Source organism: Strix aluco, chromosome 14 (assembly GCF_031877795.1).
Source record: "Strix aluco isolate bStrAlu1 chromosome 14, bStrAlu1.hap1, whole genome shotgun sequence".
NCBI classification, from domain to species: Eukaryota; Metazoa; Chordata; class Aves; order Strigiformes; family Strigidae; genus Strix; species Strix aluco.
In genome coordinates this window covers 7,450,637-7,476,288 of record NC_133944.1, presented here as the reverse complement: position 1 = coordinate 7,476,288, position 25,652 = coordinate 7,450,637, and the positions used below count along the sequence as shown (strand labels likewise).

Genomic DNA, 25,652 nt, shown 5'->3' with positions numbered 1-25,652 from the left:
TTAATCCACTTGGAAGAGCATTTCTGCATTATCCCAAGTGTTCTCAGCCACGATCTGAAAAGCAACTGTAAGACTACAAAGAAACAAGAAAAATCTTTTTTCATTAATGTCCCCTCTCCCCAAGAAAACACTAACTAGTTGAATTAATAAAATGTACCCAATCTGGTAAGACATTCTGTAACATGTTGTATGCAAGCTGCCTTTAGCTCACTTTGTTGGTAGGATTAATTTTTAGAAATCTACGACTTTCATGTTAATCCCAGATAATAGTGCAGTTCGGTACACTAAAATAATCAGATTACAGTGAATGTCAGCACAATTTGATTATAAATGATGTGAAGCATGTTACTGGAACTATCACCCCCCTCATTTTATCAAAGAATGACCTGGAAGAATGTCAGACAGGGTTCACCATGACCCAGCAGCTGCAGACCTCTGCTTCAAGTTGTCTTTAAAATTATGGCTTTGTTTATTCAAATACTGATTTTTTGACAGCAAGTTAGCACAAGAATTTTAAAAAGATATGGACTTTATCACAACAATGGACGTGCAAATACTGTGTAAGAAACTGGTATATAAAATTACCTTCTACACATACCATTGAATTACCACCTGCTACAATCAAATATCTGATTTGTGTTTTCAATTAAAAATCCACTACCCTACATAGTCCTTCCCACTAATTTGATTCATGAGCTTCCTTTTTGCATCTCCCTCGTTCCCCATATCTTTACTCTGATTGGTTGCAGCAGGGCTCATGCCTATTTTATTTCTGGTTAATCTGATTAAGTAAAAACCTGGGATTGTGATGTCAGTGCATTAGTAGAAGGAAGTAATACTTCCTGTAGGAAGGATGGCAATTTTAACCTTTTAGAAGCAGGTCATGATCTGACTGCAAGATGAAAATAGAGCAAGACAAACTGCAGTAATAATACCAACTTGTTCTCCGATAGCATAGTTCAAAGTAAGATTATGGCTCACGGACTGCAGGTAAGAAAGCATAATGCACTCGCATTTGGTTATTTATTTGATCGAAGGGAGCTTTGGGTATGGGGGAAGAGGTTAGCTTCAGCAAAAATAGTAGAACATTAGAAATGCTGACTAATGAAAGGCCTTGTTTCTTATATTTACTCAGGAGAAAAACTGGCTTTCAGAACAGAGGCATCTTAATAGACTCAATTTTTTTTCAAATTTATGACATTATTTATGTTACTTTAATATACCTATATTCATATTCTTTCATTCTGTGCTGATGAAACAATACTTATTTATGAATCTCTTTATTGCAAAAGTTGCTGTAGTTAATTTTGTTTTTTCCCCCTTAAACTCAAAAACCTCCATCAGTAAATGAACAGATGAGACTGAATCTAAATTAAACAATTCCTCAAGATATAAGCTCATGATTTAAAAATTTAACAACTTTGTGTGATAGTTTAGTAGGTTGCTTTATTATAAGAGGATGCTACTGTATTATTTAGCATGTGCCATGATAAAAATGCTTTTATGAGCCTGTAAGGTATATGCAGCATGTTGCTATGGTGATGTGCTCAAACTGATGCAATCCTTAAGGTTCTCTTCATGAACCTTTCAGCAGACCTTAAAAAAATGCTTCACACATAGCAACAAACAATATTAATGTAGCAGACATTGTTTGCACAAAATAGTCTCAATGAGTGTAGTTGTTAACCAAATAAAAGGTACTAAACTGCACTGCTGGACTAGCTGTGAGCAGTAATCACTATGCAGGCCTGTATGCTTCAAGACTAGCTTTATTCAATAGTTACAGTAACATGGACAAAGCTCATCCCAACTCGAGCTGAACCAGTTGTGACACCTCCCATCAAATGCAGCTGGAAGCTAAATTCATTGGCAACAAGGCTGAACTTCAGCTCTCTGTGCAGATGAAAGCCCAATTTATAACTGCAAAAGCAAATTGCAAGGCTGAAGTCCACTAAATATGGCAATCAGTATCGTGATTGGGCAGAAGAAAAACTTCTCAAATCGAGGTAGTGAAGTCATTGCATTTAAGCTCCAGTTATGCAGAATGCAATAGATAGGGAACTTGCAATAAAACCAAACAAAACACAACAACAAAACAAAGAACCCACCCTACAGCACTTTTCAAACTGTTTATCATGTCAGTGACTATCCTTAAAGGTGCTTTTTTTTGTACTCTAAAAGAAAATTATGCTTATATGTTCCAATAGTCTCAAATAATCACTTTTAACTGTGATCAGTGCTCCTAATTATGTCCTATCGTCACTGCTTCTGGTTCACAGAATCCCATATCCTGTACGTATATTCTGTCTGTCACCCCTAGCAACCTCACACAGGCAGAAATTAGCCCATTTCAAACTGGCTAACGGGGTTAATATAACACTCAAACAGCAACAAGCAGTTCTGCACTGCATTAAAGCCTGCTCACAGATGCTACTGTCTAGCCTGATCTACAGCTGATATCAGTGTAACTGCCAGTATCTCTTCCAAGATGAACAAAGCACAAACAAACTTAATTTAAAAACAATCCTTCACCTAAGCTTTCACTTCACTGACTTCAGCCACGAAGAAAATAGTAACTAAACCAGGCAAAACAGTACTGCTGACACTCTAAACAGTGCTCAACTGCAAGGCTGTTCTGTAAGTCTTGGAACATCAAGGCCTATCCATTTTGAGTACTTGCAGAATACTGTTAGTTCAGCCAGGATGAGATTCTATATGCACTGCCTTGTACTACTATAATCTGTTCTTTGAAATTCTTCTTAACACCTGTCTCTCTAGTTTTCTCTTTAAATGAAGTAGGATATTCGTGGCTAATTTAAAATAAACGGCAGTAATTGGTTATCTCATTTTTATGACTGCTGTGAGTTTTGCAAGTAGTAACCTATTCCTGTTCCCTATGAGCCATTTTTCCTTTGTTCCTAAGCACTCATCTCTCGTATGCCAAAAAAGGAGAATTAAAAACAATTCATCTGTCTAAACAGTTTGCAGGTGTTAAATTGTTTGTCAGCAGTACTTCCTGCTATTACTGCCTAGTTTATAGCTCTATGCTGTCCATTAGCAAGCCACTGTATCCAGTTTGGTTGAATGCAACTGGTGTGCAGTTAACCTGTTTTGCACTAGTGAAGCTTTAAGCCAGCTTTGAATTTTTCCCTTGATTATTAGTTCTGTATTTTAACAATAACAGGGCAATATTAGATATGACAATCTAATTTGAGTTTTGTCTTATTTCTAACACTTACATATTAGCCCTCTTAGTCAATTTTTCTTGCCTGCTTTTGTACCACCACTTCATAAATGAACAAAGACCAAAGCATTCATTATGGTCTTGAAGGGTGGTAGAATCCAAAGACACTGATCTATTTGGGGCCAAAAGACTAGTCAGAAGAGAAGCTGAAATGGAGACTATTTAACTTCTAGACATCCAGACACCTCTGGGTGCAACAGCCTGGAGCCAGCACACTGAAGAAAGAACTGTAATTCTAAACCCTGATGGCAAAATGGTTAAGACCCTGATCTGTGGGAAGCAGCTAGGCCTCTCCCCAGCTGTGCTGAGGAGCAACCTGCTAACAGGGCAAACAGTACCACGAGCTGAACTGCAGCTCAGCAGGTCTCTGGTTCCCACCTGTGGGCACCCTCTGCAGCTTCTCCTCTTCCCACTACCACCTCAAAGCTCCTCCTCTGGGGTAAGTCATCTCCCCTGTCCTCTGAGACAGCTGACAGTTGGTATGTGCTTACCTCTGCCAAAAGTTCAGTGTGAATTCACACTTAGGAGATGGTTTTCTCTTTTACACAATGGAAAATGATGGTCAAGGTAGTGCAGCATCCTAAAGTCACCTGCTGACTGGAGATCAAGCTGTAATCCCAATCTATTTGCCACAAATTTTGATTTTTGCTTGCTTAGCACACGAGCAAGTTACTGTGCTCTGCAGAAGGGGAAATGGAGAATACAAGAGGGGGCTCTTTATGAGTTGATGACGGTTGAGAACTTCTCTCATAATGACAGGGGCAAAGTAGTTATCTATCCATTCACATACCGACAAGCACACTAGCTCCTGAATTTATTAGACATTGTGAATTGTCCTATCAGAAAGTTTAAAAACTCTCAGATATATTTTTATTTTGACACATTACTGGGAGAGGAGAGGAGAGGAGAGGAGAGGAGAGGAGAGGAGAGGAGAGGAGAGGAGAGGAGAGGAGAGGAGAGGAGAGGAGAGGAGAGGAGAGGAGAGGAGAGGAGAGGAGAGGAGAGGAGAGGAGTCTTTTTTTTTTTTTTTTTTTTTTTTCTGCATTATCAGAGACTGGAAGGTTTTTTCCTGTATGGCTCTGTTTTTACTCTTAGAGTTATTTGCCTTTCACTTGCAGATAAGAGATGAAGAAAGTGGCTATAACAAAAATCTATTTTGCATTCCTAAGCATTATGAAGAAGATCTAGAAAGAGTCTTCATTCCCCACGGACTCATCCTGGACAGGTATGAGGGTAAACAACAAAGATTAGTGATAGTGATACCAATGATCCATTTCCCTCCAAACAAAAAGACTGAGGCCCTACCCTGCATAGACTATAAGAAACATAGAAACCCTGCAGCTGCAACACTTGTGTTCTGGAGTATAATGCAAGAGGAGTTTTAAGGCGAGTATTCCTCTACAACCCCAGTTAAGTTTCCATGTTGTCTCAAATATCTTTAAGGTTTCCTACCCTGAATAGTTTAGATCTGTGGATTAAATCAACAGTATGTCAAGTGGAGTAGGCATCACCTTGTGAAATTCAAATATGTAACTAACTTTGTCTTAATGTGCTCAAAATTTGCTGGTTATAAAAACCAAACAGCAAGATCAGAATTTTAACTTGGACGTTGCTTAATATATGGACAAACAAATATGACATACAAAACACTTCACAGGATTTTCTTTTTTATCCTTCCAGGACAGAACGTTTGGCTAGAGATATCATGCAAGATATGGGAAGCCATCACATTGTTGCACTCTGTGTCCTTAAAGGAGGCTATAAATTCTTTGCTGACTTGCTGGACCATATAAAAGCACTGAATCAAAATGGTGATAAATCTGTGCCTATTACTGTGGATTTTGTTAGAATAAAAAGCTACTGTGTAAGCAACTTTCTGTTCTTTGGAAAAATTGATTCTCCCCATAGATTGACATTCTGAGTGCTGGTAGGTTACATGAAAACTCCACAAAAACTGAGTTCATGCATATAGCCTGTTCAAAGCAGCTCAATTCACTACATATTGAAGAGCAACTCATTTACTGATCTGCCCCACCAATCAGACGGATCTTGTATATTCACTGGAATGATCATATAGCATAATACTTAACGTGACAAAGCCAGGGTCAGGTCTCCAACATCTTCCTCTCCAGCCCAAAGTTTCCATACAGGTTCTGCGCTGTCTTTACCATGACACCCTTTGGTGGCAGGGAGTATGGTGAGGAGCTTAGCAGCAGAAACTTGCTTATTGTCTGTCTGCATTATTTTTTTATTTATTGGAGAGACTAGTTTTCATAATCTGTGTGTTGGGGAACAGGTACCTTTTGCCTGAACCAAATGTAGTTGGCCTGAGCCAACTACTATAAAGTTGGCTATTTTTTTCTATTTTTTTCTCCCCTCTTTGAAGGCTAGAGCCCTGTGCACTGATCAAAATTTATGCCATGCTAAATATGACAGTTTACAATATCCTATAAATTTTTCATGGAATTCTAAAACAAATCTACGGTAACAAAAATAGTTGAAAGCAATGGTGTCTATTCCATGAATATGGATGTACTGTTGTTCCATGCAAACATCTGTCTGCACTGATACTTCACTCTCCTCTCGCTCTCAGCTGCTTAAAAGCTGTTTACTGAAGGAGTGCTGCGTAAAGTTGCAAGTGACATATGATAGGTGAAAAGCAAGAGCAGCACACCATTCATACACATATAACACTTTTGAGCATGTTTTATGTGACTTCCCTCTCTTCTTTCTCCTAGAATGATTCACCTACAGAAAAAATCAGTATTGTTGGTGAAGAACTGTCTACACTAAATGGGAAGGTATGAATTAGCATCTTCAGCTTCTAAGGGGAAAGAACAGATCTTGTGTCTCTTCCAGGAGGTCTGTGTTAAGATTTTGATGCTACATATTTACAGCCACTTAACGCTGTTTTAAAATGCCATGCTTTGAAACAGTGAGTAATTTCCACTGATCTCAGGGGAAATTTAACGTGATCAGTACTGAATGTTGCTAAAGATCCTATACCACATTTTATCCCATAACCCCCAGAAATGAACCACCTTAAACTGACTCATGCAGTGTGGTTCTAGAATGTTATTCCTATACATAGAATAATATATAAAACCTGACATAGGTGGCTTTCTCACAGTATTTCATGCTTCCATAAATACTTAGACTCTTCGGAAAGCACTAAAATAATGCAAGTAGTTAAGTGACAAGCTTCTTTGAAAATCAATTGCAACCTACACGTAACTGAAGTTTGTAATGCAAACTTTTCCTGGGTGTATAAATCACTGAATATTGCCATGTAAATATTTTGTTTTCTTTCTCTCCCTACATGATCTTCTCCAGAATGTGTTGGTAGTAGAGGTAAGTAAAGATTGGAGTGTGGGAGGAGGGAACAACATGGACTTTTTTTCTCCCCATTCTTCAAGTTAGTATCTACTGCATACAAAACAACAATTAATTATGTTACTGTGCTGCCAGGGTTGCTGACTGGTTTAAATTAAGCTGAATGCTTTAAATTAATCCACTGATAGTCTGTTTTTTCTTTCAGACTCAGGGGATAATTTTTTTTTTTTAATCTCTTTCAGGACGTTATTGAGACTGGTAGAACAATGAAAGCGCTACTTTCAAAACTAAAAGACAACAAACCAAAGATGGTAAAAGTTGTAAGGTATAATGATATGGCCGCTTACTAATGCATTGTAATGAGAAGATATAGCAAAACCATTTAGGTGAAGAGTCAGTGTATACTGGTGGGTGTTTGGGGTTTTTGGTTTGGTTTGAAATTTGTCAGAAAAGGAAGTAAAAGCAGGAAGCAATCCTCATCCAGCTGGTGAAAAAAACTAAGTATTTATTAAACTGGGAAATTCACATATGCACTACCACCTTTACTGCTAAAATGAACAAAAAAAGGTTTCCTGGCTCTTTCTGTGTAGTCCATAAAGTCTGACAGATACCCTGTTTCTTACCTCCTTATGTCTGAAGAAAATTCAGCTCTTTCCATGGGTTTCTTAACGTGTTGTCAGTTGCCTCAATACTAGAATTACAACACTGAGAATTTTTCTCAATATCCTCAAGCCATACAGGTTTTCAGAACCTAAGAGTTTGTCTGCACTTGCCAGATGACTTCAAGTGGCATTCTAGATCTGCTCTTAGATGATCTCTAAAAAGGAATTTTTTGTGGAATATCCCTGTCTCTGTCAAGTAATAACCATGCTTTGAAAAAACACTTCTTGCTTTATGTATCAGTTATGCTCCTCCTAGTGACAGTCCAGGAGGTTCTCTGTTTCTTCAGAAGCACACAGGAAAAGCAGGGACGGATACGACTTTGTGGAAGAAATTGTAGTGACGTTGCACAGCTTGTCCTCTTCTCCCTCCCTCCTTGCTAAAATCTTTACATGCCACTTGGACTTGCTTACCTGTCCGTGCTATTCTAGTTTGCTGATACCTTGCTACATGAAAAAATAATTATTCGGGTTACAGAATTGAAGAGAACTAAATGTAAAATAGAGTCAGTTCAACTTTCAGAATAAACCTAGATCAGCACCTTTGCTTCTTCCTCAGTTATAAAGCTGAACACTACTTCTTTCTGTTACAATAATATCATTGTTTTAACTGCGTGACTGTAGAAGCTTATGGGGAGGAGTGGGAGAAGTGAAGTATACTGCTTAGAGCAAGACATATTTTAAAAAACATAACCTTCTCTGCTCTGCCTTACAGCCTGCTTGTTAAAAGGACACATCAAAGTTCAGGTTACAGACCAGACTGTAAGTATTGCGTTTTTCTGGTTGTCCAAAATATGAGCTCATAATTTCACTTCATGCAGTAAGTCTGACAACTGGCATATAAGTTTCAGGAAGGCCAAAAGAAATGGTGAGAAAATACATAAAAACTTGTAAACTGATGACCAGCTACCCCATGATGAAACCTCATGACCACCTCCTTTTTTCTTCCCCCAGTTGGTCTGCGTGCAGGTTTGGCTATTTGTTACCAGATCCCAGAAAGAGAACCAAACCTTAATTTTGTATTGTTTGGCTTTGACCCTAAAACGCCTTTGTTTTGACCCGGCATTAAACTTGCCTTGCTTTCAAACTGAAAATCCCTACTGAGTTGCAATGCATCTACTGTTACACAACTAAAATCTCACTCCCTGTGAGTCCTGCCAAGGACTACCTCATAAGTACGTTTTAAATACTTATTTTGTTCTTAAAATGCATTCTCTTAAAACTGAATGGTATTACTACTGATCGGAATGGTATAGATTCTAACCTTTGTCATCAATTTATGGCTCTGATTCTTAAAGAAGCATGTGAAGTACCTTGAAAGCAAGGTGATGTATTTGTTAGCTATTACTCTTGAATAGCTGAAGCATGTGTTGAATACAAACTGTGTACTTAAAAGCTATTTACACCACCCAAGTATAAAAAGAATTGCATTCTCTTACAGATATAGGCTTTGAAATTCCAGATAAATTTGTGGTTGGATATGCTCTTGATTACAATGAATACTTCAGAGATCTGAACGTAAGTACATACATGTGTGCCTCGACTGTTACATATGTGACTGTTACCACAGGTAACCAGCAAGAATATTAGCTTATCCTTGGAGCTTTTCAACAATTAGCAAAACTTAAATCTGACTAGAAACTTCCACTAAAAGGGCAAAAACTTTATTAACGTGACAAGCTGATAAAAGTTCTTATGCATTTACATTGAATTTTATGCCTTACTTCTTTATGAATCTATGCCAGAAGCCTTGTGGCCCAGCCATGCTGTCCAATTCTGAATCCTCCAGGGTGGTTGGCAGCGTACAGTCTGCGGGCCCCATCTGAAAAGAAAGTAACTTGTAATTTGGCTTTAATTTGATGTTTGTCTGTCTTAAAGAAATCCAATGTTGCCCTTTTGTAGTCAAGTCTTTAAGTGAAGGTTTTTCCTACACTGTATAGCACGTCCATCAAGATCTTTTTTCATTTGCTCCATTACAGTCTCTTTAGGCAGCACTGTCTAGTAGAGTTGGAAAGAGCATAACTGATAGAAAGAGCTGGTATCTTTTTTTTTTTTCCTCCTTAATTTTCAAAAGTACTTTAAGTCTGGTTAAGTGGAAAAGCTTTTCACTTTAAAGTCTTTTTAGCAAGACAAACCAGTTCTGTTAAAGACACACACTGCGTCTATGCTTTTGCAAAGCAATATGAAAAAGAATGCAATAATTGAACAAACCTGACCTCTTTAGAACATACAAATCTATAAATTACAGATGAGCTTGGAAGCAATATTAACATCTCAATTTTACTGCAAGTAGTAAACTCGCAAAGGTTACTGTTCTGGTGTGTTTTCCTTACAATGCTAGGAATACAACTGAAAATCATTCTTGCATTTTCTTTGAAAGAAAAGATTGACTAAAGTTGTATCTTTATTTTTTGTTTTAGCACATCTGCATTCTGAAAGAGAAAGCCAAAGAGAAATACAGGATCTGATATCAGTCTTCCGGAACAACAGTTCCGTGGCATGTACAGCCATATAGATCAATAATAAGTCATCTACTAATTGTACTCTTTTCACTTAAGAACTACATTTTCTAAAGACACTATTCTATATATATATTTTTTCCTATAATGATTATGTAAAACACCTTAAATGTGAATGAGAATACTGGCCATAAACTGGATATTATATTTTGCTGGAATCACAGAGGCCACAGCCAGGACATGTACACGTGTATGTAATTATATTTGGGTTTTCATTTACCATATGAAGTAACACATTATGTGTATTGTGTATATAAACTGCACTTATTTTTACCTGTGAGCTTGTGTGTGTAAATATATACACATGTACTTTATGTAACAAATAAGCATTTAAGGACTTGAGGTTAATTGAGGTTAATTAAGTCAACTATACAAGGTGCATACTACATGGAAAACACATCTGGTTCTTTAGCATAATATAATGGTAAAAAAGAAGTAAGCAGTAAGGTAACTACACTGAAATTAGTTCTTACACCTTCTCTGTAACCTGGGGTGTTGTCTTTTGAAGGATGATGTGTTGGTTCTACCAGTGTGGTGTTAGTTGAAACGCAGGTAACACTGATTACTAGCTGTTAAGACTGGATGATAAACCATTATAGCAGGAAATTACTTCTGCTACTTGTGTGTCTCTAACGAGAACTGGAAGCTAAATTCTACTACCCAGAAACCTGCACCAAGCTTGAGGCAGTCTGACACCTCATTGTTTCCTACGTGTACTAAATGATTAAAGTAAGCTGAGACCTTGGCGGGTTTGTTTTCCCATTGTGAATTAAGAGTACTGAGCTAGGCGTCTGTGTTCAACGGGGCCCGTTGATATCCTTTAGCTTTTAAGAGCCCTGGGCTACAGGTGACCGGGCTGTGACAGGTGTGCGATGGCGTTTTCTAGAGCCCCTGAGAGCCAGAGGCTGTGACCTGTCCTGTTACCCGCCCCTTAACGCGGGTGAGAGGAGGCATGCTAGTGCCTATACGAAAGGGCCCTTTTACCTAAAAGCTCGTTCTGGAGCCCAGCGCTACCCGCTCGCCGCCGCCGCCGCCCTTGTCCCTCTGAGGGCGGGCCACGGACGCCGCTGGCGGGACGCGATGCCAAACCGCCCCGCGGGTTTCTGCTCTTGCCAGCTGGAGCGAGGACAGCTGGCAGCTAACGCCGCTCTCCTCCGGGTCAGTGTAGCCCGCGGAAACTGTCGCTGGCCTAGGGAAGGGACCGCGGCGACTGCCCCGGTCCAGCCCTCGCCTCAGCGACCGCCTCGGCGGCGCGTGACGCCCGCCCAGGAGCGGGAAGGCCGCCCACAGCCGTCCTGCGGGGGCGTGCCCTGCCCGCCGCCAATCAGAAGGCGGAGCCCGGCGATCTCGCGTGTTGATTGGGGGAACTGCCCGTCACGGGTGGGGGGCGGGAGGGAAGGGGAAAGTCCGTTCTCGGCTCGGGAGTGCTAAAGATGGCGGCTGCGGAACGAGAGGGCGAGCTGGAAAGGTAGTGGTCGTACCTGGCCCTTCCTCCGCTGCCCGTGGGTGCTTCCCCGCCCGCAGCCCCCGCTCTCCCCGGCAGCTGCGGGGCGAACCCGGAAGGAAGGCGGCGGAGGGGAGAGAGCGCCCTGGGCCTGGCGGGAGGGGACGGCGGTGCCGACAGCGCCCTCTGTGGCGCGGGTCCCGGGCCCTGCCGGGTCCGCCGGCTGCAGCCGGCCCGAGCGGGGGGCCCTGAGGGGAACACACCTGCCCCGGCCGGCGGGGGGCCGGGCACCGCCGCGCGCTGCCACGGCGCCTCCTCTCTGTTTGCTTCCAGAAGGAGTTTAAAAGAGAAAGCCAGGCTCCGCCTGAGGGAGTTCGACGTTGGGGACAGGTTCTCCCGCTTGCCGCTGCCCAGAGCCTCCGTCCTCCTGCCGCTGGTGGTGAGGGAGGGGAGGCTGCACCTGCTGCTCACCGTCAGGTCCATGCAGGTGGGTGGCAGGGCGCAGGGCCCGCTCCTCAGCCGCCAGCCCGGGCAGCGTGCCCAGGCCACGAGCAGCTGTTGTTACACACCGATGAGTCAGGCATTCACATGCCAGAAGAATGCCGGATGCCCAGAAACCTGTGACAGTGGAAGATGATTTCCAGATCAGGAAGGGAAATTTTGATTGCTTAAGAAAACTGACAGTGCAGTACAGCTTTTGTTAATGTGGCCTTTCAACTTGCATTTAATATTATCGTATATGAAAGGAAAAGCAACAACCCACGTCCCCCAGAACCCTTCTGACAGCATTTTGTTTTCTTTTACAACTCTTGTTTTCCATTCATCCCCCCCCCCCCCCCCGTCAACTGCCTGTATTCAGATATTATTTACTTGTCTGTTTTTCCATGGCTGGAAAAGTTTTTCAGGGTCTTTCTTAGAAATTTTAGAACCCGAGTAATTTCAGTTACTTAGCTGATAAACTAACTCTAAATGGGCTTTTTCCTGATCTTTGATGCGCAAGCCTATTACTATAATGTACTCAGAGGTACATTATTTAAATGTGTATTTTGGAAATTCTTGCTCTTAACCTTGAGTATTTTAATCTCGCTATTCAAGTTGTCTGTCTAGATTCATCTGTCCATCTCTTCTGCAAGAAAGATGATAAAATACATAAATTTTGAAGAAGCAGAGTGTATAGTAGGAATTACACAATACTGTGCAAGTGATACGTGTATTTCTGATAGTGTTTATGGATCAGTTGGGTGTAGGCCCAACTGTCCTGTGTGATTCTTGCTAAGGCACATTTCTTCTGATCTGCATAAACTTCTTAACCACCATTTCCAGCTGCTTTGACTGGAAAGATAAAGTGATTCTGCAGTGTGAACAAGTGCCTGTATGGATCCAAGAAGAAACGTAAAACTTGTTATATTTAACAATCCCTCCTTTAAATTCTAGCTGAGGAGATCACCAGGGCAAGTGTGTTTTCCAGGAGGTAAAAGGGAAGCAACTGATAAAGATGAAATAGATACTGCTCTCCGGGAAGCTAAAGAAGAAGTGGGACTCCAGCCAGAGAAGGTGGAAGTCATCTGTAGGCTTGTGCCTGGAATTGATAAAGTAAGCAATAAACTGAGTAAGTTAGCATATCATTAGAAAATAAGCTTGGGTTATTTTCTTTTGTAAGGTTGATAATGACTTTTCAAACCTGTAACTGCAGATAACCACCACTTCTTAAACTGCGCAGCCTGTGATACCAGCAGAGCAAAGGGAGAAGATTCCTGCTCTGTGTTTGGTATTTGTGAGACCACATTTGGTGTACCATGGCCTGTTGTGGACACACTGGAGTACCAGAAAGACAGTGGTAAACTGGTGAGAGTTTAGCAGAGAGCCACAAAGGGAGTAAGGGTGCTGGAGCACAGGGATTATGAAGAGAGGCTGAGAAATGGATTTGCTCAGCCTGAAGCACAGGAAGCTAGCAGGGGATCTAGTGGCTCCCTTAAGCTACCTTCTGGGTGGTTGTAGGAAAGATGATGTCAGACTCAAGACAATGGACACAAGCACCAACAAGTGGAATTCTGATGAGATGCAAGGAATATACCCTGAGGTTAGCCAAACACTGGAGCAGGTTTTCCTGACAGGCTGTATAATGTCTGTCCTTGGAGATACGCAGAACTCATCCAGACAAGGCCCTCAGCAGCCTGATGGAACCTCAAAGTTTTCTCAGTGAATATCCTGCTCAAAGCAGGGTTAATTCGGGTGGAAAGGGTCTTCTGGAGGTTATGTGAACTGTGATTCTGTGTGGAACTCTAGCAAGGAGACTTCTCTTCTGGAGGTGTCTTTTGAGTGTAAGTCACTGTAAGTTAACAGGCTGCCAACTTCAATAACAATATTCAGTGCCACATAGGATCAGTTTTCCCATAGTACAGAGGGATTATTGTTTCAAAAGACTATTTTTATTCTTCAGGTAATGGTTTCTTTTTATTAATAGGCCTACTGCTTGTTTTTGTATCTGTTAGCCACTTGCTATTAGCAATACCCTCCCCCATTAAAAAAAAGAACTATAACTTCTTAAATTATAATTTCTGCACAGATAACATTAAAACCACATAGTTCAGAGGCTATATGTAGAAAGAATCAATTTACCTTTTATAATTCTTCTCAGTGTTTTCCAGCAAATTGCCTCAGTCAATAAAAAAGATCATGTGGTCCTGGACCATAAAAATTTTGCCTGTTGGATTCTACTTTGCCTTCTCTGTATGTACATTCCAAGTGCTTCTGGCTTGGATGGAATCTCTCCAGACTTGCATCAAATAGCACAAATGTTGAGTTTTGCTGTTACTGCTTTCTGTTTAACAATGATGCTTTGTTGGTATGAATAAATAGAACTAGCAACATATCCTAAAGAATTTTGGTGTCCTCTTTATGCAAGTTACTATTTCAATAGATTTGTGCCTCCCTATGGAAGAAGAGATTAAAATAAAAATGTCTATAAATGAGCAGTTCCAAAAAGTGTATATATTTTATAGCTAAATATACTTTTATCATATTTCTGTATCTGTAGGAAAATACTACTATATGCTAGGGAAATGCCAGTATCCTAGGAAATTAGATACAGAAATAGGATAAAGCATAAGTGATTTGGAAAATTTGAATTAAAATCAGAACTTACCAAAATAAATAAGGAAGACTTGTGAGAGAGCATGCATGTTTTTTATTTCTGTAGCTGATTGACAAACCTTTTTAACTGCTATATGATTATACAGGATGAACAGAATATTAGTAAAAACACATTTAACAACTATAAAAAGAAAATTCAAGATTGATTAAAATATATTTAAGATCAAATATAAATATCTTGCCATTAGAGAGACTAACTGCATTACAGTTAAACATACTTAATAGGTTTCTTGTAACATATGAAGTGTTTTTAAAATAAGGAACATTCTTTTAATTGGTACAAACTTAGTGTTTGGGTTTTTTGGGGTTTTTTGTTTTGTTTTGTTTTCCTTTTAGATGAATCACTTGGTGACACCAGTTGTAGGATTTATAGAGGACACATTCCAGGCCACTCCTAATCCAGATGAAGTGAGTGATGTTTTTGTTGTGCCATTGGAGTACTTCGTCAAGCCCTTAAATTACAAGACCGTGCCTTATAAAAGCTCATCTGGTTCCTTAACTTGGATGCACAGTTTTACATATGATGACCAGGAACATAAAATGTCATTCAGGATATGGGGACTTACTGCACACTTTGCTGTATTTCTTGCTCTTGTAATTTTTGGAGAGAGACCCACCTATGAAGTTGATTATGATCTTGACAACTTACTTTCATCCGCTGAGGATAACTTCTGGAATTTATATGCATCCTTACATGAAAGAAAGAAGAGTAACCTGTGACAGACTGGTCTGGCAATTAATTTATAGTGAAGGAGCAGAAAGGGTTTTGTTTATTCCCTCTGTACCTATTATTTGATTGAATTTCACACTTCAATTTCTTCTGAATTGGGAACTTATTAAAATTTATTATTAAATAATATTTTTAAGTTGCCAAGCCCTAACTAGATTCATATAATTTTTAATCTGTTTTAGAGCTGCCAAAAGCACATGGTAATTTTGATGGACTTAATATAAGTTTTGGAGGATCTGTTTCAGTTTCTGCCTTGTTTTGTATGATCTAAGACACTTTCTGTGGTTTACCTTCTCTGTATAATGAGATAATTGTATTTTATCTAATTTTTGTCTGTTTGAATATGAAAACTTTTGGGGGTCTGTCTCTTACTGTGTGGCATACTACGTATGGATAACATAATGCATACAGTCTTGTGTGGTATCTTCAAATCACTTATCAAATGCACAATAAAAATATAAAAGGTGGCAAGTGCTTTCAGAGTCTTGTTTTGGTTGCGCTTGTGGAGGGAAGAGGGAGGTTTAATGAATTTTATTACTCTTGCTCAGTTTAACATTTCTCACAAGGAAATTCTGCAGGCTATGGAAAACTTGGTATACAGGCAACAGTGCTGAACTTTGGTTCTCAGAATCTTGTTAGCATCACTCACTCAGCTCCTAGAGGGAGTTTCCTTTTCTTAAGGAAGGTGGAGTTGAGTATTCATGAGGACTAAAATGCTGACCTGTAGTTGAGCCTTTACCAGCCACCCTGGCAGTGTCAGATACATGCTGTTCTTTGTGCTGGGCATCCTCGTTTTCTCACTGCTGGTGAACTAGAAGCTTATAGTGGTTATGATCTTACTGCCAAATGGTTAAGTTTTTAAAAGCACCATCAACATAGGATTTGAGATGTAGTTTGCAAGTAAACAAGTTACCAGTCCTTAAAAAGGTGATCTCTGAGTAACAAGTGCGAGTTGAAAGCATTCAGTGTCCCTCAGAATCACATGCCTTAGTGCTAGTCCTGAATAAGATGAAGAAAACAACTCAGTTGTTCTTCTGGGTGTTGGCACTTTGTGTTCCCCCACTCTATTCACTAACAGATACAAGTGTTACAAAAAAAGTTGCTGGCAGTTCTTGTGAACTGCGCTGTAATTGGGCAGAAGTCAGATTTTTATATTAAGCAGCTTTTGTAGTATACTTAAAGTTGTCTGTGACTTTAGCAAAATGCATCCTTTTTACGAGTGTTTCCCAAGTATGGCTTGAATAGCCAATTATGATTTTCTAGGAAACCCGATTCTGAGATGTTTTTTTAGCTTCCCATAACTGCATCTGTAACATTCTTCAGCTGCTGTGCTAGGACAGTAGCACTTAGGCACTGAAACACCAGCTTGTGTTCGGTTGGTAACTGCAGCATGACCTTTTACTGAAGAAGAGAAAGATGCTGGAGTGGCACTCAGCTGACAGAAGTGTACCAAAACAAACCAAGGCTAAAATCAGTGCAAATCTTGCAAGGACTGAGTTTCCCTTCGCCTCCTCTCCCTGGTACAACTGTGCAATACTTACTGTCTCTTCTTAGAGGTAATTCAGGGGTAGCTATTCTACTACAGTATTCTGCCTGAAATATTCTTTGTGCTGCAGCGTTAAAGAAGTACAAGATTGTCCATCAGAATACTGGGTTAGAAAAGGCCTCAAGAATTAGCCTAATCTCTTGCCATCTAAAGGTGGGATTAGATGCATGATATTCTGATCAATATCTAATTTTTTCTTAAGCTTCCCTGGACACTCTGCGAAGTTTTTAGTTGTAGCAAGGAACACTTACTCCTTTCCTGTCCATAGCAGAATGGTGAACACCTCGTTTCCTTAGATACTTTCTGCACTCCTGAAAACAGCATCACTGTGTCTTCCTAAGGCATCTTTAGACTTAATGGTCAGATTCCCTCAGGTTTTTTTATCAGTTGCATTTTTTATACATCTCTTGTCATTTTTGTTACTTTCCAGAATCTTCAGTGAACCTTCCTCCTCCATTTCCCCCCCCAATCGAATATGTGATAATCAAACCTGGTCATGTATGTTAGTTAACCATTTATTTGGGTTGGAAAGGACAGGATTAGTTCACAGCTCCTCATTATATATCCCATTGTGATTGCTTTTTCTGAAGCAGCATGGTAATACTGACTCATATTCGACTTCTTCCACTAAAGTTGCCTCATCCTTTTCTGAAAACGCTGCCAGTTGTTCCTGCGTTTGCATTTATTGCATTCTGTATTTGAACAGTTGATTATTGCTACCAAATGTAGCACTTTACATTTGTCCTTATTGAATTACATCCTAATTTTTTCAAAACAAATTGTAATGATATACTACCATGTTTTTCAGACATTTCCAGTTTGCTGTTATCCTCAAGTTTAATGAATATATTTTCTGTTTCATTTACGATTTAGAGTAAGCACACTCAGAACAGGCCTCCGCAGAATCTCAATTGGTAATTGCTACTTTGACAGTGAACTGCTAACTACCACGTGTGGTTTTGTAACCAGCTGTGTAACAGTAGTGTTAGTTTCATAACCCTTCTTAGGTTGCACACAGGAACATTAAGCAGGGCTATATCCAAAACTTGAGGATTTATAGTTGTCCCTTATACACCAAGCTTGTTACCTGCCCCACAGAGGAAGTAAACACATTTGTCAAAAACAGTTCATAGGAAAAAGACAGTGGTTGCTACATATGTCCTTGCTAATTACAGCACTTCCATAAAGGTTATTTCTTCTGATACCTTCCCAAGAATTGGTACAATTTGTATGAGTGCTCCAGTTCTTTCACAGGGCACTGTTTGCCTTTTCCCAGCCTCTGTTAGGGAAGAAGATAAAGTTCCCTAAGTTTCAAAGATAATTGCTAATAATGTTGAGACTGGTTCTTAAGAAAACGGCTGTTGCACTGGGACATTTCAAAAGATTCGGCCAGCCTCAACATTTTAGCATATCTAAATACCATCAAACCTTTCATATTCCTACATTAGCTCTTTCAGCACCTGTGTTAATTATATTTGCTATCAGTTGACTTTTTAAGTTAAATGAAAAAAAAAGACCTTTTTTTTGGCTAGGATAAAATCCTTGGAGAAGTAGTAGCCACATTTGTGAAGAAAAGCTTTATTTTTCATTATTAAACACTTGTGAAATTGTTAAAACATTTTTAAAAGCTTAACTTTAAACTCTTTGTTATATTATTCATATCCTCAGTGGTTTCTCTCAATGCTAATATATGCAGGAAAAGTAACTAATTAAAATAAGAACATTGTTAATTAAAATAGAGAAAAGCAATTAGACCTTTGATTAGTAAATAAAACAGGTACCAAGAGACACAATTACTAACTTACCATCTCCTCTGTTCCCAGCAGACTTTTTTTGCCTTCATCTCTCAACCAGATCTGGCACAGAAATTGTACAAGTTGTGCAAATTCAAACCTCAGTTTGTTTTTATTTCTCTTTTTTCAAACATCATTGTGTGGAACTGTAAGGGCCACAACAACAGTTACAGCTGTTGCTGCTTTAGCAAATGCAAATCTTGTCAGCTGTTGAACGAAATCAACCATTTGAACTAGTGGAAAAACAGAACTTATGGAGGTCCAACCAAAAATCCTTGAGTGATTTGCAGTAAAACCACTGGGGCTTCAGGCTTCATATTATGCATCCTACATAATTCTACTGCCATTAGTTTTGAAATTTGGGAAGTACTTTCTTAACTCAAAAGACTCATTCTTTATTTAGATATCCATCTGGGATTTCAGTGCCCAAAAAACTCCTTTGAGCACAAAAAGAATAGAAAGAAATTTAAGTGCTTGTTACTAAAACTGCAATTCTGCAAGTCCCACATTTACTAATGGGAAATTGTTTCCTTGGGCAATCTGCAGATAAAATTCTTCCACAGTTCCTGAGGTAGAAACTAGAACATGACTCCCTCCAACAACCTGGGCAGCCCTCTGAATCAATCCGTGTCATGTTTGTAGTCTCTTTCCTACCTTCAAGAGGTAAGGAGTGGAGAGTGCCCCAAGCAGAGTATCATGAAGTCTGGAGATACAGGCATTTTTCAGGATACTACCTCTAAAGTATGAGAGAACTGAAAGTGTGTGTAACGCTCACTCCTCCTGGGTAAGTGCCCTGTGTAGTTAAATAGTGCATTAAAGGGAAGTTGCAGCTGCTCTGCACCTCATGTTTTTAAAGGAGAGCGTGACTGTGCCTTGTTTGTGTGAGATCAAACTCCTGAAAAGGCAGATCCTCCAGGGAGATGAATCTTTCCCTGGGCCTTGGATTGCAGGGAAGCTGTGTAAATTCAAAAGGGAAAAGATCTAGCAAATGTGCTGTTCTGAGAATTTCCTATTGGAAAATGCTGTATTCTGCCCTTAAACTGGTTCACAGCCTAGGACAATTAGTCCGTCCTTCTATCGTATACAAAAGTTGAAGCATCTAAAAAAGGCCCAGTTTTTTGTTCAGTGGGCCAGGTGCTTTTGCAGTTTGACACTGCAGTGTTACAGTGCCTCAGTTCCTTTTCAGATCTGTCTTTGAAGTCATGTAACAAAGCGCTTGCCGAGACCTGGGTGTCCCCATGTTCTCTCTTACTAGTCCTGCGTTATACCTGAATATTATTAAAATAGATCTTTATCTACTTTTATTTTGAATGTGGTGATTTTAAAGGACTCCTTTACTGGAATTATTGATTGCAAATGCATTTATGCCTTGTTTGCTTTAAGTATGGTATGTTAATATAACTTCCCATCTGAAAAGGTGTTTTATGCATATGTATTTACTCTTTGCACTTTTTCTTACAAACTAATCACCAAGGCCATTGCTCAGTTGAAAAAAGGTATTAAAAATATATTCCAGATTCCATTCTATGGGATAAGTGATGCTAGCATGACAATAAAATGAGTGCAAAGGCTTGTATCAGAACAAGAAAATTACTGATATGATATAAAATTAACTAAAAATAAATGGCATACCGTTTAATGTGAGTTAGTCATTCTTTTAGCTACTGTGCAGTGATTCAGCATTTAACATTTCTATATTTTTGAGTGCTTGAATAATCAGGCTTTTGGTATTTAACGTTTATGTGAACATTTAATATTATATATATATTTGATATGTAAATCGGTATTTAACAATTATAAACATATAAAAAATAACAAAAATTACTTTTTAAAATATATAGTGTATATAGTTTACAGCACTTCTGTGTGGGGAGAAAACATAAAATGTACATTTGATTTCAAGAAGTTCAGTGTATGCTGCTCAGTTAAAATGCACGTCACTTTTCCATAGCTAGAGTTCATGCAGGGTTAAGGCACTTATACTGAGATGGGAATGTAAATATTCAGAAAGGATATTATTTCTATTCAGCCTATGCCTAAATCATATATATATAAAAAATGGAAAATCTGGAGATGTTTTTGTCTTTTAAGGAAGACCTCATGTGAGTGCTTACATGTCAATATGTATGTGAAGTACCTACAGTGTTTCTTTTTTTTAGTAGGTTGCCATAGCAATGCAGTTTTCACAAAGTACATGTTAAACCATCTCCAGTTTAAAAAAAAAAAAAAAGTTATAGTAAAAGGGTCAGTAGGTAATACTGCTGTCCCTCTAACGTTACCTCCTCCCAAAATGTAATCTAAGAAATAAGGAAGACAGAAAAAGGAATCACACTTGTTTCTGATTCCTTGCAGAAGCTGTAATTCTGTAGTCAGAATGCTCACTTAGTGTATGGGATTCTGAGTTCTTTATAAAGTTCTTTATGTTTTATGATGTTAATTAAATTTACTGTACTGTAGGGGTTGCCTGTTACTTAGTACTTCAGATTTAGGGTAGGTTTTGTTTGTTTTTCAAAAGGAAAAGTACATGTGCTAGGAAGGAAAACTTCCAAGTAATAATGAAACATTAATGAAGACTGATCATCCTGTTTGTGATAATCTGCTGCAGGGGAAAGACTGTTCACTGGCTAGCAACAGACTCATTATCTTGGGCACATTTACTTCTTCTCATCCTGAATTCTGTAATCCTTTAGACTGACTCTCCAGTCATGACCATTTATTGACCTATGTCTGCCTTGATCTCCACTCTATTATAAAGTATGTGTTTGGACATATATTGTATTAAAGACACACCCCTACAATTCATCCTGCAGCTGCTGCAGTGCTTGACTGCTATCACAGCTGCTTTTAAATATTTGCATAGCTGTTCTTAATGAGGTACTGGCATCCCCTTTTATGCCTGTAGTAAAATCCAGAACTACTGGCAACAAACAGGAACTGTTCTTCAGAGGAAAGTGAAATTTGTCTGAGCCTTGTGGTAGGTCATAATGCTCCTCTAGAGCCCCGCTGAGAGTCAGATAACCAGTTGTTGAAATGAATATGAATAATTTCAAACAAAGAGCTCTGTATATGTTTGAAGGATTAAGGACATAGTGATGTAAATCTGTATTCAGATGGATTTGTATATAGAAACAAACACCTGTAGAAAAGCGGTTGACAAACAGAACATTTAAAAAGTGTTTATTTTATTCTCTATTTTAGAGAAAATTAAACTGTGTTATTCTACTAATAATTTAATTGCTGCAGATCTGTAGTTGACAGAAATCACAGTACTTTCACTGACCTTAGCACAGTTGTGCCAAAGTACATGCTGTGAGGCTTTAGATTACACTTGCATACCTATTTTAAGTGGTAATATATATTATCCCAATTATGTGTTATCTTGTATCTTCCAATTCATTATTTTATATCTTAACATTTGCATAAGAGATGCTATCAATGGTTTTACTTAATAAATCAGTACTTTTAAAGAAGTACTTTTAAAAGAAGTTTGGTTAGAATATATTGTTAGTTGTTCTTAAAAGATTAGGGTGTAATTCTAAATCTAAGAGCAACATCTTTTTAGATCATCTAGAGTACTGATTTGCAGATATTTATAGGAAACAAGCTGAATAAAATGGGAGTGCTATAGTTGATTGCCAGGTTTCATTGCTAAAAATGGAAGTCATACAGAATGCATTATTTGTGGATTTCAGCTATTAACTGTTAAATTAGAAATGCAGTAACTGATGAATTAATAACAGATGTAAACGAAGATCCACTAATGCCTGGAAAACTGGGAATACTGTTAACAGAAAGGAAGATGATGTTACACAACTGACATAAAATTGTTCCTTACTTCAGGAAAAAAAAAAGGTTGTGTGGGGTGGATGGAGCACATTCTCTACAGTCGTCAGGCTGAAAAGGGCTGAAAGGCAGCTGACCTGATTGAGACCTTTGTATCTGTGAGAGCCCATTAACCTGGACTCAGCTCTAGAAGGCTGCAAAAAAAAGACTGAGAAAAAAATGAGGTGATTTGGATGTAAGAGAACAAGAGTTCTGTGATTAAGAAATAGAATCTGTCTGGTGAGGGGAAATAGCAAGGGGTTGCTCTAGCAGGGGTTATGGTTAGATCTCCCTTCCAACAAGGGGAAAAAATCCAAAGAATTAGGAAGGTGCCTAATGCCAAGGAAGTGATGTGTGTCTGTAGACCTGAGACAGCACCTCAGCCTACCGCCACAAGAGGGTGCCACCCCCCAGGTGCTTCAGAGCGAGCCTGGTTCAGCCTCCGGGCCAGCACAGGTAACCCTCAGGCAGCAACTGGTTAGAGCTACCTTAGACTGGCTGTTGTGTTCTGTGGGGCAGCTAGACACAGGGTTGTCCAAACAACATGATTTATAGTTACTTAGAATGGGACTATATTCGTATCTCCTCAGCATCACGTGATTGACCACATATAACTTTCTGTTTGCTCACATTATGACATCTGGAACAATAGGTTTACTAAATAAATCTCCTGAAATTTGTTCTAATGTGCTAGAAATAACAATATTCTTCTGATTCATTCAGACTGACTGTATATCAATGGCTGAACCACATGAAGATATGCCTTAAGCCTGGATTCATGCTTTTCTTCAAGACTGAATGAATAGTAGATCTCAAATATCCCTAGCCTGCCTTGTTCATTCTGGCTTATTAGTCCATTATATGGCTGTTTAGTGAAGCCATGCAAATTGATAGTTGGTTTTCTTAAGTCCTAGAAATGAACAAGAAAGAGCGCTCTGCTAGGAAAAATATTTCTCTCAAGTAGAAGGAAAAATCTCTTTGGTCTGAGAACTGTCTTCCAAACATATTCCTGTTACTTAAAACTAAAACACTGATTTTAATTATTAGAATTTGCTGTGGTATTTACTCTAGCTTTGACTAAAGATAACTGATTACCACACTAATTTACGTACTACGTAAAACATTGCTCTGAATTTAAGAGCATCAGTCAAAATAAATGCTCCAGTAAAACTTTATTGAGTAGCATTGTTAGTTAGATTCTTCCCAGATAGCCCAGATGGGGGCTGGTATCTAATAATTCTAATATGCCACGTTTAGATACATCCTTGGGTGTTAACTGTCAGTAAGGAAGCTCTTCTGACATCCTCCAAGTTGTGTCTTTTATACCTAAACTGTTACTCACAGATGTCCAAGCTGAAAAGTTTTAGGTGAGCATTTTCACCAGTTCATGTTCCATGTGTAACATGAAGAAAAAGAAGTGAATTTAGAATCCAAAGAGACAAGCAGGGAAGGATGGAAGATGGTGAATGAGAACAAAGAGTGGGGAAAAAAGTTTCTTAGTTGCTTGAACCATTGATCCTATTTATTAATACCTACTTTTGTGTCTAGAGGCCCTGCTTAAGATACAGATGTCCTTCTGCTGAACAAAAGCATAGGAAAACTGTCTGCTTTTGAATCTTGCTCATTAAGAAATATTAATTTCAGAAAGTGTCTGGCATCAGAGGAGTTCCTCAGCTACACCCACAGAGACAGATATGCAGCTGTGTATGTTCTGTTGGCTGTTTTGCACTTGGCAACTGCGCAGTCTGCAGCCTGATTGCTGTAAATATTAAATATTTAATTTACTTATTAAACATTAAGGCTTATTAAGCAGAACAGACAGATGGTTTACAATTTTGTGTGGTGGACAGTCATATGGTTCTGGAGATGTATTGGGGAGCTCAGGATGTAAAGACATTTCATTCACATTTAGGCACTGTGAGTCAGATCTGCAGCTGGTGGAAATTAGTGCAGTTCCAGAGATACTGATGATTCGTCTACTCTGTGGAGTAGCACATTAGAAAAGCAGGCATAGTAAATTCCAGCTTTATTCAGTACAAAAAATGTGCTTTGTTCAAAAGCTTGAAGAAGTTTTCCTTGCTTTCAATGAGACTGATCAGTTAAATAGTACCAGAGTTCTTACTAAATTAGTAATCCAAATTTTCTCCCGGGTGCCTGTCAGCATGAGTCCTTTTACACTTGCAGAGGAGTCAGTGTCTTTCATCCATCAGGGACTCGAGTCTGGAGCTACCTTGCAAAGGCAGACAAAGCAGAGGAACACCCAATTCCCTCACACCAGCCTGGGCAGCAAAACTTTTCACAATTTCTTATAACATGTCTGAAATTCTTCAGAATAATCATCAGTCTTTTATTTCTACTCTATATACTTAAAGCTCCTCTGGACTGAATTCCTTCAATTTGGCACATTCTACTGACTTTCAGGTGTATGTGCCTGAGAAAACAGACTCTGAATCCTTAGGCATCAAGCTTTCACAGCAGTATAATAGGATGATGCACCTCAAAAACAGTCATAACATATGTCTATTCTCCTAAAGTGAGGGTTGTATCTTAAGTAAATGCTGACTTTCATCCATCATTCTCTGCTTGAATCTGACAGCCCAGAAATGTGATACTGAAATGTTATCTTTTGAGAATACACTATTTAAGCTTTATGTGGGGTTTTGAGGAAGGAGTTGGCACTTGCTCTCTATGTGTTTTTAAAGCTAGAAAAGTATTAAAAGTAGTATTATTTCCTTTTTTTAATTTTTAAAAAACTATAATTAAAGCAATGCCAGGTAAACTCACAGAGCCAGACTGTTTGAAAGAAGGACAAAAGTAAGTGGCTTAAATGCTTTCCTCTTTAAAATTTCCTCAATTTGAGGACTCAATATTGAATAAAATTCACCCCAGTGCAAACTGTTCTGCACAGAATAATGCAAACCAGACAAGGGCCACTTAAGTCTCTTCTTAAAATTCAAATGTAGTTAAACTGAACCTTTCCCTGGGCTTAAGTAGGACTTTGTCATAGATCTGATGCTTCTTTCAAGATCAAAAATCAGTCTGAGCGTTACCAGGATATAACAGGGATGGAAATAATGATGATGGTGCTAGCAGTTAGAGTCCATTAGGTGCTCTGCTAAGACTATGGCATGTACTTTTGTGCTTTGTTTTGTTATTTCTCATGCATTTTTCTTCTGGTTTATGCCTTACTTACCTGGGCTCTATTGCTATTGTTAAGTCCTTCACAATACTTTCTGACAGATAAATATACAGTAGGTAAAAGATGGAACATGAAAATAGATGCTCTCAAACATAAAAAAAGTCACTGATGCTAGATGATTGCAGGTGGGTGTTATCCATTCTTTATATGGCATTTAGGGCCTCAACCTGCAGTAACCTCAACAACTTTCTAATAAGGAACCCTTCTTTT

The 25,652-nt window shown here is 38.9% G+C and overlaps 2 protein-coding genes across 4 annotated transcripts; both read left to right on the top strand.

The window, feature by feature from the left end:
• Window positions 1–843: 843 nt before the first annotated feature.
• LOC141929680 (hypoxanthine-guanine phosphoribosyltransferase-like) lies at window positions 844–9,875 on the top strand. Of its 2 annotated transcripts, XM_074839466.1 has the most exons (9): window positions 844–990; window positions 4,363–4,469; window positions 4,925–5,108; window positions 5,983–6,045; window positions 6,578–6,595; window positions 6,820–6,902; window positions 7,952–7,998; window positions 8,678–8,754; window positions 9,657–9,875. In XM_074839466.1, the coding sequence occupies exons 1-9, from the start codon at window positions 973–975 to the stop codon at window positions 9,702–9,704; spliced, it is 645 nt and encodes a 214-aa protein (XP_074695567.1). In that variant the 5' UTR covers window positions 844–972; the 3' UTR covers window positions 9,705–9,875. The 2 variants fall into 2 exon arrangements, with proteins under 2 accessions (XP_074695567.1, XP_074695566.1); XM_074839465.1 differs by lacking the exon at window positions 844–990 and having other exon boundaries at window positions 4,264–4,469.
• A 1,284-nt stretch (window positions 9,876–11,159) lies between these two features.
• Window positions 11,160–15,549, top strand: NUDT7 (nudix hydrolase 7). Of its 2 annotated transcripts, none has more exons than XM_074839702.1 (4): window positions 11,160–11,223; window positions 11,533–11,686; window positions 12,634–12,792; window positions 14,689–15,549. In XM_074839702.1, exons 1-4 carry the CDS (start codon window positions 11,189–11,191, stop codon window positions 15,070–15,072), a joined length of 732 nt encoding a protein of 243 aa, XP_074695803.1. In that variant the 5' UTR covers window positions 11,160–11,188; the 3' UTR covers window positions 15,073–15,549. The 2 variants fall into 2 exon arrangements, with proteins under 2 accessions (XP_074695803.1, XP_074695804.1); XM_074839703.1 differs by having other exon boundaries at window positions 11,161–11,223; window positions 11,536–11,686.
• The last annotated feature ends 10,103 nt before the right edge of the window (window positions 15,550–25,652 follow it).